The 12,717-nt window shown below is 48.0% G+C and overlaps 1 protein-coding gene across 4 annotated transcripts in view; it reads left to right on the forward strand.

Moving 5' to 3' along the window:
- The window catches only part of sulf1 (sulfatase 1), a 30,992-nt gene extending 18,639 nt beyond the window's left edge, over positions 1-12,353 (forward strand). Inside the window, exons 7-21 of one of the 4 annotated variants that reach the window (XM_037455573.2) lie at positions 41-216; positions 303-431; positions 937-993; positions 2,766-2,892; positions 4,800-5,013; positions 5,367-5,613; positions 5,695-5,791; positions 5,943-6,037; positions 6,153-6,224; positions 6,895-7,067; positions 7,153-7,295; positions 7,476-7,599; positions 8,914-8,947; positions 9,783-9,833; positions 10,474-10,641. In XM_037455573.2, the coding sequence (XP_037311470.2) occupies positions 41-216; positions 303-431; positions 937-993; positions 2,766-2,892; positions 4,800-5,013; positions 5,367-5,613; positions 5,695-5,791; positions 5,943-6,037; positions 6,153-6,224; positions 6,895-7,067; positions 7,153-7,295; positions 7,476-7,599; positions 8,914-8,947; positions 9,783-9,833; positions 10,474-10,507 (1,773 nt within the window). In that variant the 3' untranslated portion in view covers positions 10,508-10,641. Of the gene's footprint in view, positions 1-40; positions 217-302; positions 432-936; positions 994-2,765; positions 2,893-4,799; positions 5,014-5,366; positions 5,614-5,694; positions 5,792-5,942; positions 6,038-6,152; positions 6,225-6,894; positions 7,068-7,152; positions 7,296-7,475; positions 7,600-8,913; positions 8,948-9,782; positions 9,834-10,473 lie in introns of all 4 variants that reach the window. The other 3 variants (XM_037455574.2, XM_037455571.2, XM_037455572.2) reach the window with 3 other exon arrangements.
- The last annotated feature ends 364 nt before the right edge of the window (positions 12,354-12,717 follow it).

Consider the following 12,717-nt stretch of genomic DNA (forward strand, 5'->3'; position numbering starts at 1 on the left):
TTGTCGTATGTTCTCATGGTCACTCATTTCAATTTCTCAGGTGTTCGAAATGCTCGAGGAAACTGGAGAGCTGGACAACACTTACATCATCTATACAGCAGACCACGGCTACCACATTGGTCAGTTTGGATTAATCAAGGGCAAGTCAATGCCGTATGACTTTGACATCCGCGTGCCCTTCTTTTTGAGAGGACCCAACATCGAGGCAGGAGCAGTGTAAGTGACATCTAAAATAATTCCCTCATCACTGTACATATTTCAGAAGAAAATAAACTAAACCTTATTTGCATGTTCTTCTTCAGAAATCCTCATATGGTGCTGAACATTGACCTCGCTCCCACAATCCTCCACATTGCTGGGCTCGACACCCCTCCTGACATGGATGGAAAGTCCATCCTGAAGCTTCTGGAACAGGAAAAGACTGGCAACAGGTCTGTATGGATCCATCATGCCATGCTCTAATAGATATTATGTACAGTAATTGCACGGTTTGCATGACATGTGCAACAGTCCTGTTCCTTTGCCATTATGGAGAAAATATAAATTCCCATAGAAAAAGTAATTGCTTTTGCTCCAGCTGAGCCCAAAGTGGGTTCAGGGCATTTTAGGGGATTTCCCTTGACTGCAGGACTTTGGCTCGTATTCACTGAGAGCATTCTTCTGAAGTAGGAATGGTTTGCAAGTTCAATCCTTTGTTTGCCCAGCAAAGCCACCGTATGAACAGTGTCCATTCACCTGCATCAAAAAGCACAAACAACAAATATTACTAGATTTACATGATCAACGGGGATAATGAATTTAATGCTTTACACTATTCCATTGAACCCTCAAGGTCTAGGCCTCGCTAGGATCAACCATTGTATTTAAATACTGTAACTGATGGTGAGTGCACAGGCCATATGAATTATATGACTTGGTGCGTTTTTGTTTTCTCAGATTCAAACCCAACCGGAAACCCAAAGTCTGGAGGGACACATTCCTGGTGGAGCGAGGGTAAACTGGGCTTCTTTATTCCCTTTCCACACCACAGGATCATCCATGGCGTTGCAGAGCATTGTGTGTCACACACTAAACCTTGACAAGACATTGCGATGAACCCGAAATGTGCAAGGCTCGACGGCGTTCCTCGACGGCTCCCCCCCCCCCCCCCCCCCTGCCTTCCCAATTATTTGTCATCTGAAAAACATTTCCTGACCACAGTCTGCTTGGAAGGCAGCGGCGGTGTGTGAGGTTGAAATATTCAAGGCTGTTCGGTAATGCCATAAGCAACTGGCAAATGATGACGGTTCACATGTGAGGCGCTGACACATGTGTAACCAGGTCATTTGAACACTTACTCGAAAAAAGAAGCCTTTGTCTTTTAAAGGCGGCCCCACGTGTTTTAAGCACGCGATCGGGGGCCCGGGATCGGAGGCGGCCGTTTTGTGCGCTGAAAGAGAAAGAAGGAAGATAGCTAGACACACGGAGAATTGAAACAAAGGCTCAGGATGATGTTTCCTGCTGGAAGGCCCACATTCAATCCACACAGGACACTGTCTCCGGCTCCTCTAGTGAGAAATGCCAATGTGAAGGACCGCTTTTGCTCACTTCATTGATCTAAACTGTCTGTAGTGCCGTGCGTTCAGTGACGGACACCTGACAGCTCGGGAAGAAAGAAGCGTCAGGTCAAAATACAGGTGACCGAGAAGTCTAATGAAATGGAATGGATAAGAGAGAGGAAAGACATTGGTGGTAACGGTGGTGGAGGCCACGACATGTCACCTTCTCCCACTCCCAGCTGCTGTTATCATTTCCTCAGAATCTCTTTTCTTTCTATCTTTTTATTTTTAATTTCTGGCTCCGCCATTGTCCTCTCCTTTCACACTAATTTGCTCGTTTGCCAAAATCGGCAGACCCGCATCCAAGAGCACAAAAGAAGCACCCGTTAGCTGTGCTGCTGTGCATACAGATCGGTCTCCTGCTGGCGCATGTTTCTGTGGCAGAAGAACTAGTTGGTCTACGGGCTGCTGTGTATGAAATGAAAAGAGTGTAACCTTTGACATGTAGGGGCTTTAGCTCTTTTAATCCGTTCCTCCATTAATCCACATTGTTTATAAAGGCTGCCAGCCTGCGCGCCTGTCTCTAAACACTGAGATTAGCCTCCACGGCTCTTTCACTCTGTTACCAAAGCACTGATGTAGCAGCTCACACACACACAGAGTAGCTAAAGCTTTTATGTACAGTTCTTTCCCTGCTCATGTGGTACGCTCCACGATTTAATATCCTCACATGACCTTACGGTAACCGATGAATGGCTGACGGACAGCTGGGGCTGACCGTGTTGTTTGAGGATCCAATGCCTGCATAATACCGGCCCGTCAGGGAGTGAGATCGTCAACAACTGCTCTTTAATCACCCTTGGCTAAAAGCCAGTGTGTGAAGGCTGGCTGTTTGCCCTCGGAACGGAGCGCTGGGGAGACACAACTGCCCCCCCTCCCCCTGGCACGGACTCGGCCCGTAGCGGAGCGCTGGCGTGAGGTGCAGAGCGGCGCTACATGAGCGGACCCTTTGGCGCGCACACACAGAGAGGCCTCACAATTCCTCCGGTCCCCGGGCCATGCCCGATGGAAGGGGACGGGGGGGCCGAGAGGGACACGCAGCAAGAAAAACAGGAAACAGTGACACGAACGTTCTGCTCGGTCCAGTAAAACTTTAATAATGTAACTCCACAACGACTCCCTGAACGAGTCCGTATGTTGACGCCGAGTTCTGTTTGTGCTGTGCAGAAAGATCCTGAGGAAGAAGGAAGACTCAGTGAACACCCAGCAAACCAACAGCCTTCCCAAGTACAAGAAGGTCAAAGAGACCTGCCAGCAGGCCGAATTCCAGACGCCCTGCGAACAGCCTGGACAGGTAAAACAAACACACCCATGTGCAAATGAAATGAGCCCCTGATATCCACGAGGGAAAGTTCCTTCAGTTCCTTTCTGGTCCCCGAGTAGCACGTTGAGCTATTGCGCGGAGCCAAAAGTTAAATAGCCATTTAAAGTTTACATCAATTGGTCCATAATTGTATCCTTTAAGACTGTTTAGTTAATTTGTTGGTACTCCCCTTTCTTCCGTGCCAATTAATATTATGGCAGCAGCAGCCAAGTGGTACAGTATGTGGCCACAGACCAGAACAATACAAATTGTTACAAGTTTAAGTAAGCGTTAAATGACAGGCGGGGTTTCTGAGGCGCGGACTAATGCAGGCCAGACCCCAGTTTATGGTCGCATAAACGTGTGTATGAAACAATCAGTTATTTAAAAACAGCAACGGAGCCCTGCGTGTTGAACTCTGCAGTGATTTGCGGCTCGGACCACGGTGCATGTGCACGTGCACGTACGTGCACCCGCAAACCGTGCACGAAGCATTTCGTCTTCTCGCAGCCTTAAACAGTTCCAGTGCACATGGCAGTATGCAGCATGCGGGATAAGGTTTGGTCCTAAGTGGGCCGTCTGGCATTATTTAACATGACCTCCCAGCGAGCAGCCTGAGAGCCTGCGGCGTTTTTTCTCCCGTAATTACAGGGCAGACGGTACTTACAAACAGCAGGCCTGTGCTCTATCGCTCATCGTCATTTAGTTCTTATCTCTTCCCCCCCCCCCCCCCCCAACCTCCTCTTCTGTATTTTACAGTATGTTATTTGCCCTTTAAACGACGCATACATACCTGTATGGGTCTTCAGCGAGGACGTTTAAACCTCAGTCTCGAGACCCTGTTTAGGTCTGCATGAGAGGAGTTTAGTTTTTTTCAAAAGCACTAGTAGTTGCAGACTTTTTGCATCTGACCACATGAACTCGTTTCAGAAAAAAACCCCATTTTTCAAGAGAGCCTCGGTTGTGTTTTTCTCGCCAAGCTTTGCCGGCCCTCTGGAATCGATCTGGCGATAACGGAATGGGTTTGTTACGGGTGAACCACATTTTACTCACCAGGGGACGCCGATAAATCCCCCTATTACTGTATGTTCTTGTGGGTGTATGCTTTGGTTCTCCCACTCTCTGCTCATGTTCCAGCTCGCCTGGTCATCCACGCCTGCTCCCAACTAAGCACTCCCCATCCTCCCACTCAGCTTCTCATCCATCTTTGCTTTCTCTGCTGTCCTCCTGCTGCAATTCTACTGTTGTGCCCAAAAAGGGGACGAAGAAAGAGAGTTTGTTTTCTTTGTCACGATATGAGCCTTCCGGAAGAAACCCGAGCTGCTTTGTGGCCCTTTTGTTTGGGCTTTGGTTCCCACACTCACCGCAGGTCATCAGCACGGCGCTCTGCAGATGTGTCTAATGTATTTACGGCACCACTCGGGGCAATTAGCTCGGCTCTCTTTTCAATTCGCGTTGAGAAAGACCGAAGATGGGAGGCAAGTGCTCGGGCATGTATTTAAACAATCGCCCCCGGTGACGCACTTGGCACAGACGGACGCCAGCGTGAGACACCAGACGGCCTCAATTCATCCCATGTGGTCGTTTCGGTTTATCTTTCCCGGTGCTTTTGCATCGCATTCTTTACCACATGCTGTGATCTGCCTGATATATCTTTCAGAAGTACGCATCTCTCAGAAGAGTTTCTAAAATTAAAACCAACGCTTTTTTTTTTAATATAGATTAAGTCTTTTACTTATTATTGCCAATGCATGTGAACCTGCTAATCATTAAAGTAACAGACATTTTCAAAAGGGATACAGCCCAAGAACACTTTGATCACTTGAAAATCGACAGAATATCCAGTTAGCAGAGTGACTGTTGTTTTCTTTCTGCTGTGGTGGTTTGTTGTGGCACAGAGGTGGCATTGTGTGGAGGAGATCACGGGGAAATGGAGGATTCAGAAGTGCAAAGGTGGTTCCAAAGAAGGCTCCGGGAAGCGCGCCCGCAGCCTGAAGCCCCGCAGCAGTTATGACAACAGAGAAGGGGGCTGTGAGTGCGGGGACGCACTCACCAGCCCCGCCAGGACGGGACGCCGTTCCCACCGCCCGCCGTCTGCCTCATCCGGCCACCGTGAGTACACATGGATATCTCCCTTTTCTTTTTTTTTACATATTGTGTGATTTCTCTCCATCTAACCCTAAGCCTCCCTGCTACTGATTATTTATGTTGTTAGGCGACATCCTGCACAATGCTCCTTGGATGTAGGAGTCTGGAGTGCGTGAGCCGTTGGGATTGTGGTTTTCATGGGGTTTGATGCCCTCTAGTGTTGCTTTGAGAAGATGCAAATGAAGCGTTTCCCCTTGATAATCTTTTAAGATGCATAAAGGCCAGAAAACCAGTGTTGGCCAAAAGGGTTTTGTACTTAAGAGTCGATTAATTATAGTGTGTCAAATTGGCTGAACTTTTAAAAATCCTTTTTATAGGTTATCGTCCACGTTTTGTCCACACCCGGCAGACCAGGTCCCTGTCTGTGGAGTTTGAAGGTCAGATATACGATATTGACCTTCAAGCCGACGATCAGTCTGCCGTCCGCCGCCGCGTCATCTCGAAGCGTCACTACGACCCAGAAGACCCGGAGTTCCACCCGGGGTCGGACGGCGGCTCGGAGGAAATGCTGGCGGATGACACCAATGCCGTGGGATACCCAAACTCAGTGAAAGTGACCCACAAGTAAGAAGGCGGCCTGCCCTGAGTATCTGTTACACATGTAGATGTCCAGAGCGCAGTGTGTGACAGGCGCATCTCTTCCAGGTGTTATATCTTGATGAATGACAGCGTTCATTGTGAAAGAGAAATCTACCAGTCCTCCAGAGCCTGGAAAGATCACAAGAGCTACGTGGACCAGGAGGTGAGTGCACGAAGTTTAGACTCTCCGACCATAAGCCTGACACACACACACACACACACACACACACACACACGTTTCTTATTTACTCAGCTGTCGAGGATTTGCGTTAATGGTCACAAAAGGTTTATATTTTTTGCTTATTTAATTCCAGATTGAAGCGCTTCAAGACAAAATCAAAAACCTCCGGGAAGTGAGAGGTCACCTGAAGAGGACGCGGCCAGATGAGTGTGACTGCGGAAGGAAGAGGTTAGCCATTGGATGTTATTTTTCACACAGAATGCAAGTTATCACAGCCTTGTTTGGGGCCTGATGAGAAACCCTATTGCAGTCCTTAGTCCCTCTTTCTGTTTCTAAAAAACAGCTATTTTAGCAGAGGAGACAGAAACAAAGCAGAAAGATTGAAGAACAGGAATAAGCAACTCCATCCGTTTAAGTGAGTTTCCCATTTATTTAAGGGTTTGACGCCTTTAGTTTCACCCCATTCCTTAATTAACACTGACCATGATCTGCAACAACGCAAGTTTGAAAAGATTGCATGTCGTGATGCCGTTTCAATGTGCATTCTTGCTGAATACCTGCATGGTCATTGCATGTCCGTTCAAACAGGGCTCGCATTCATTAGGGTCACTTTGTAGATCCCAGACCAGCATGTGTACATCTGTGGCTGTTTGTCTAGAAACATTCATTTAGTGGCATATCCTCAAGTCTTTAAATGACAACGCAGATGCATGTCTAGGGATGTTTTCTTCCCTTTTTTTTTTTTTTTTTACTTGTGTGTGTGTGTCCGCATCTGGAAGAGAGTGCATGGAAAGAAGGGATGACTCAGAGTGACTCGGCAGAGGGGAAATCAGCCGATCCCTCAAAACACAGCGCCCGGCTCGCAACGGGAATCACTGGAAACAGATTTTGCCGGCGCGTAGCAGCTGCTTTCAGGCAGGCGGGAAATAAGGGGGGAGAGTGGCTGGAATGTCATCCGCAACCGTCTGGCCTTCTGGAAGTTTCCCCCTTCGGATCCTCCACCAGAGAGAGGGCAAGCGGCGGGGCTGATGTCATCGCTGCGTCAGCAGCTGGTTTGTAATCCCCTCGCGCTCTCTGCCCGCCAGGGAGCCGGCACACGAGTCAGACGCGAAGGCCCAGTTGTACAACGAGATCCGCCGACGAAAGAAGGAAAGGAAGGAGAAGAAGCGGCAGAGGAAAGGAGACGACTGCAGCCTGCCCGGCCTCACTTGCTTCGCGCACAACAACGACCACTGGGCGACCGCGCCCCTCTGGACGCGTACGTACTCCAGGATGAATTGTTTTGCAAAGTGTGTTTGCTATCAGTTGGTTGCACGTTACAATGTGCCTCCATTGCCGTGCAGTGGGTGGATTCTGCGCGTGCACCAGCTCCAACAACAACACCTACTGGTGCCTGAGAACCATCAACGAGACGCACAACACGCTGTTCTGCGAGTTCTCCACCGGCTTCCTGGAGTACTTTGACCTCAACAGTGACCCCTACCAGGTGGGTGGACCGCTGCTTACAGTCATCCTATGATTCTAGCTTCTTTTTAGTCTTTTTCAAGTGACACCTGCGTTGAAAAAGATTGTAATCTCTAGTGGGTAGAAACATGGAATTTCATCAGGCCCTCTGTTTTGCTAAATGAGACTTAAACATTTTGGGATTTGTTTCATTTCTGTGCAGCTGACCAACACCGTGTACACGGTGGATCGGGATGTGCTGAACTCCCTCCATGCCCAGCTGATGGAGATGAGGAGTTGTCAAGGTTACAAGCAGTGTAACCCTCGCCCGAAGGGCCTGGACGCAGGTAAAGATGCTCACTTTGTGCCTGTTTTTATCCAATTCTCTGGGTTTAGTGGTAGTTGTTATGCCAATAATGACAAACCGATTTCACACGCACAAGAATTGGACCAGTTGATGTGTTTAACAGATGAGTAAAATAAACACTTAATAGTAAGTAATAAGTGACTGGATATAAATACTGACATGTGTGTGTATACATATATATATGAGAGTCTAGTCTTCTGCTGTGTTTCCAGTGTGTTTCAGTCTCACTGGTGTGTATTTGCACATATCTGCATGCTGCATGTGTTTTGGGGTCACCCACTTTGTGACGTTTGATGAGATTTCAGGTCGAGGTCGAGAAACCTTCACACTCTCTTGTGTGTCTTTTGTGTTCACTGTTCTCTTCGTAATGACGCACGCACCAAGGCCTCTCTTTCGTGTCACAGATCAACGTCGTGGCCACCATCCCCGCCGTGGCTCACTTAGAGATATTGTTTTGCGAGAGCTGTCATCAAGGCAGTTGAGGCTGTCATTTTTTATTTTTTTTAGGCCCCGTCAGGCATCACTACCACCAACAGCCACAATGTCTTATTTTTTTAAATGATTTTTTTTACTACCACCACAAGTTCTAAGCATCCCAGCAGGCCGAGGTGGTTAATAAGTAGTGCAGTAACGAGCGTTCGTGGCTGGCTAAGGATTAAACGTTAATGTCTGCAGTTACCAGCTGCCGAGTGGAGCCCTGCAAAAAACCGATGGTCTTTCAGTGCCGGCTCCCGGTGGACTTGTCAAAACCACGCCAGCGCATGTCACACACACTTCTACTGGCTGCCCGTTGCTCGGGTGCGATGCCAGCTCGCTGGCCCAAATGGAAGAGCTGTTGCTCCAAGTGATGTTTTTGTTGGAGGAATAGATTATTAAAATATAACTCCCTAGTCAAATGGACCCAACATTGACTTGCATCTGTTATGTGTGGACTGCGACTTGACTAACAGGATCACCTGACTGGATAACCTTGTGTGTTTTGCTTTTGAAAGGGAAACCCCGGTTGACCTCCGCCCCTCACAAAACACTCAGTTCTGATCAATCGTCATCTCCATCCGGCACCATCGTATGAACTTTCAAATTTTCCCCTCCCAGTTTTCCTCCCTTCATATCCGAATCTCTCTTACTTGTCATCCCTCCCTTCTCATTCTGATCATGGGATAATTGCATTTCTCCATAGGGAGCTGCAGCTGTGCATGAAGAAATCTTCAGCGTGAATGATCTATTTATTTCCCTCCCGTATCTCTCTGATTCAGAGCATTAACAATCGATTGCTTTTATTTTTTCCGATCAGGAGGTAAAGATGGAGGAAGCTATGAGCCACACAGGTATCCACCAATTTTTGTTTCTCTTCAGTGGCTTTTTTTTTTTTTTCTTTAACACCTGCATGGGCCGATTTGCCTCATTCCCACTAATAAATCCATCCATCCGTGGAGTTGCTGGCGCATAATCTGTGGCTGCATGCTGGGGAGACGCTAACAAATCCTAACGGATGTTTATTTCTCGTTAAAGCACATTCTGTTGTCACCTCTGTGCAAACAATCTCTCTTTACTTTTATGTGCTGTGTAAAATCCATATTCCAAATATTCGCGTTTTTAGCAGAATCTCAAAAGCTTGTGTGTTAAAATATCACAGCAAACGTATACTTTTACGTTTTAACAGCGGAGCGACCTAGTTCCCCTGCTTCTAGGCCATATGCCATGAGCTGCAGCTTCATGCATGTCAAGACGAGTCTTCTCCTCTGAGGGGGCTCGATAGGTAGACCGCGCTGTCCACTAATTGGATGATTGGCTGTTAGACCCTTGGTTCTTTCAGTCCCCCAGGGGTTAATTGATCATGGAAGGCTGTTCCATCGGTGTTTGAGTGTGCGTGAATGAGCATTAGTCAGAAAATCTTCATTTGGCCCTCAGTTCTACTGAAATCCATTTCCCTGGGAAAATAATTCCCCTAAATGTCAGACTATTTCTTTAATATCCACCTCCATGTCATTTCAGCAATATCCTCAAATAGGCCGTCACTGCATTGCCATAGCATGCCATTCAGATGCTTCTCATCTTCATACTCATTAGTTACACGCCATTAGCTAGCAGTAGAGTGGACACTCGCTGTCCTCCCTCTGACCGCTGCCCTTTTGACCTCTATTTCTGATACCTGCTTACCAGGCAACAGCCGCATCGAAAGTGGTCAAAGAGGAGACCAAGCCCCTCCTTCCTGTGAGTCCCAAAGCCGAAACCATCTCCGTTCTCCAGCCAAAACAGAGCTGATCTTAAAAGAAGAAAGCCAATCTTAAAGTGGCTTCGATGCTTCCTTTCCTCAGCTTTTACTTGCAGACACTCGTCTTTTCTCCTGCAATTTTCATTTATTTGCCTCTTTTTGTAATATACATATTTTTTAAGTTGGTTATGATTGACCATTCAGCCGCAAGCTTGCTTGTTGTTGTTTTTTTTCCCCCTGAGCCTCTTCTTTTGTTGATCACAAGTTTTATTCCAGGTTGCCTGACTTTGCATTTCAATCCAACGCAGGCCTATCATTCATTGCACTTCCATTTATTTTTTTTATTTTTTTGTGCAGCTCAGTATGTTACTCTGTTAGGATGGATCATTTGGTTTCAGCTTTCAGTCCGTCTCTCTAATGTGAATTTCTAAGGCCGCATGTGTTTGCACTACTCATGGCTTGATCTTAGTGTGGGTGCTGTGTGCGTATTTGTGTGTGTGTGTGCGTGTGTGTGTGTATGTGTTGCTTGGGGCCTCGACCTCTGAGAGCAGGAGGCTGGCGTTTACTGCATGGTGTCATAGTAACCGTCTTCTATCCCAACCCATTCTCACCATCTGGTCGTTTCTTCCTGTCTGGCAGCACACAGCCCATATGGGACGGACGACAGAGTTAAACTCCCCAACTTGACCGACGAGGAGGTGAACTGGCAGGGACTGGAGGATCTGTACAGCATTAACGAAAGCCTTTATGAGTGTAGGCCCGACTACAGCCCCAGCCCCGACAACCGGGTCAACTTCCAGAAGGATATCGATAATATGTTTGCACTGCGACGCGTTTTTAACCCTTTCGACCGAACCCACGACGACTCCACCCTGCCAGAGCTGGGCTCCGGGGCCGGGGGTGGAGGCCTTGAGGAGGGCAGCGGGGAAGAGTCGGCCTCGGCCGGCGACGTCTGGCCTGTCCCGGCCGCGGAGGCTCGCCACTCCGCCCCCGCCCCCAGCACAGCGCCGCCACCATCACCACCACCACCGCCGCCCACCCCCACCCCCGAAAGGAAACCGGAGTCTGTGGTCAACGACATCCCCGAGTGGCTTTCGAACAGGCCCGGGGTGTCCGCCGCGTCGCCCCCGGGTGCCAGGAGAGCTCCGGCCTCCCCGAGGGCGCGGCAGCTGGAGGAGCTGGAAGGGGGGATGTTCAGCGGGAACGGCATGACGGAGCTGGAGACTCGACACGACGACCTGCTGGGCGCCCGCGGCACCCCCGGGGAGGCGCTCGGCCTGCACCTCGGAGAAGGAGAAGAAGACGAGGACATTTTCCAGGGCCAGGGCTACCTCCCTTTCTCCCCGCAGATGTTGAGGCCCAAGGTGCAGGCCAGCGACCCCCGGAGCCCCCCCACCACACAGACTAGTGTCCGGTTGGTGGTTCAGGTGCTGCCCCTCACCTTGGACTACGAGGGCAGCGGTTCTCCGCCTCAAACCTCCAATCAGACCCTCTAAAGGGGACGCGCGCACCGGCGAGCCCCCCCCCCACCCACCCACCCACCCAAAGAGCCGCTGGTCGCCATAGAGACAGTTATTGGGAAATGAGCTTGCCAAGAGCAAAGGCAAGTGATGCCACCTCAGTCAGAGTTGAACAATGAGTATTAAAGTTAGTTTATTTTTTTACAGGTGCCTACAATTTAGTAAACAGTGTTGTTTTTTTTCCCACTATTTTCAAATATATATTTAGAAAAGAAAGCCTTAATGCAGCTAAACTTAAGTGTTGGGATTCAAAATAATTAATTCCACATGGATAACACCATTGATGTTTAATGTTTTTATGAAAAACAAGTGTGAGTGGTGAAACCATTTCAACATCTGAATGAATAGTTCGCATTAGTCAGCTTTACGTTGCTCCAGTCTTTAAAGAACCTATAAATCATAAACCTGCCCAGTCAGTACAATACTCACCCCATATTGATAAAACGGTTAAAATGCACTTTTCAACATCTGTCATAGATAACTCAAATTTGTCCAATGGCGATATTTTTTGTTTGACCTTTCCATTGAAATATCAGAACATTTAGACAATCATGCGACAGTAAAGATACCGACAGCTCGAGCTTCCTAACGCCCGATTGGATGCAGCTGCTCTGACTTCACAGAGCTACACGCTGGGCCCCGCTTTTTATTTTCAGTTAAATGACTACAAATAAATGCTTCCACAATGGCCGAGGGTTAGACCATGTACACTTGTTTAATGGAAATGCCACCAAGTCCTTATGTGGAGCCTCTAATAATCCCAAGTGCAGCACATGGCCGACTCACTTTGAGTGTAACTCTGCTTGTGTCAGTTGCATCAAGTATTCCAACGTTTAACCTTCATGTCTGTCGTCCATCGGAGAGCAACAGATGTACCTTCTTCTGGGGAGAATCTGCTTCTGCAAGATGGCGCTGTCCTTTTCTCTCTTGACGTGCGTGTGTGTGTGTGTGTACAAAGTGTTTGAATAACTGTGGCTTCAGGAAGGCCGACGCTGTTAATAAACCCTTTCAACCTGCCCTGTGATGTTCCTGCAGCAAACTGTCACATTACACACATACATAACGATTCATTCATCCAAGGCAATCAATTTTTCTTCTTTTTTTAATGACAAACATCAAGTATTCAAGGCATTTGGAAACCAAAAGTTCAGACGTCAATTACGCTTCTGCTCCTGAGGAACACAAACGCAGTAAGAGCTTGACTTTCAGATTAGAGATTCCCTTTTCCAGAAATTCACTTTTGGTTCAAACACTGATGAAAGGGGGAAAAGTTAAAAGCACATCTACAGTCAACCCCAAGTCATGTGCGTCAGTAGTAGACCAGGCATTTAACCAGCAGGACACCGAATACCAAGAAGTAGGC

This window comes from Pungitius pungitius, chromosome 19, assembly GCF_949316345.1.
Source record: "Pungitius pungitius chromosome 19, fPunPun2.1, whole genome shotgun sequence".
Taxonomy (NCBI): domain Eukaryota; kingdom Metazoa; phylum Chordata; class Actinopteri; order Perciformes; family Gasterosteidae; genus Pungitius; species Pungitius pungitius.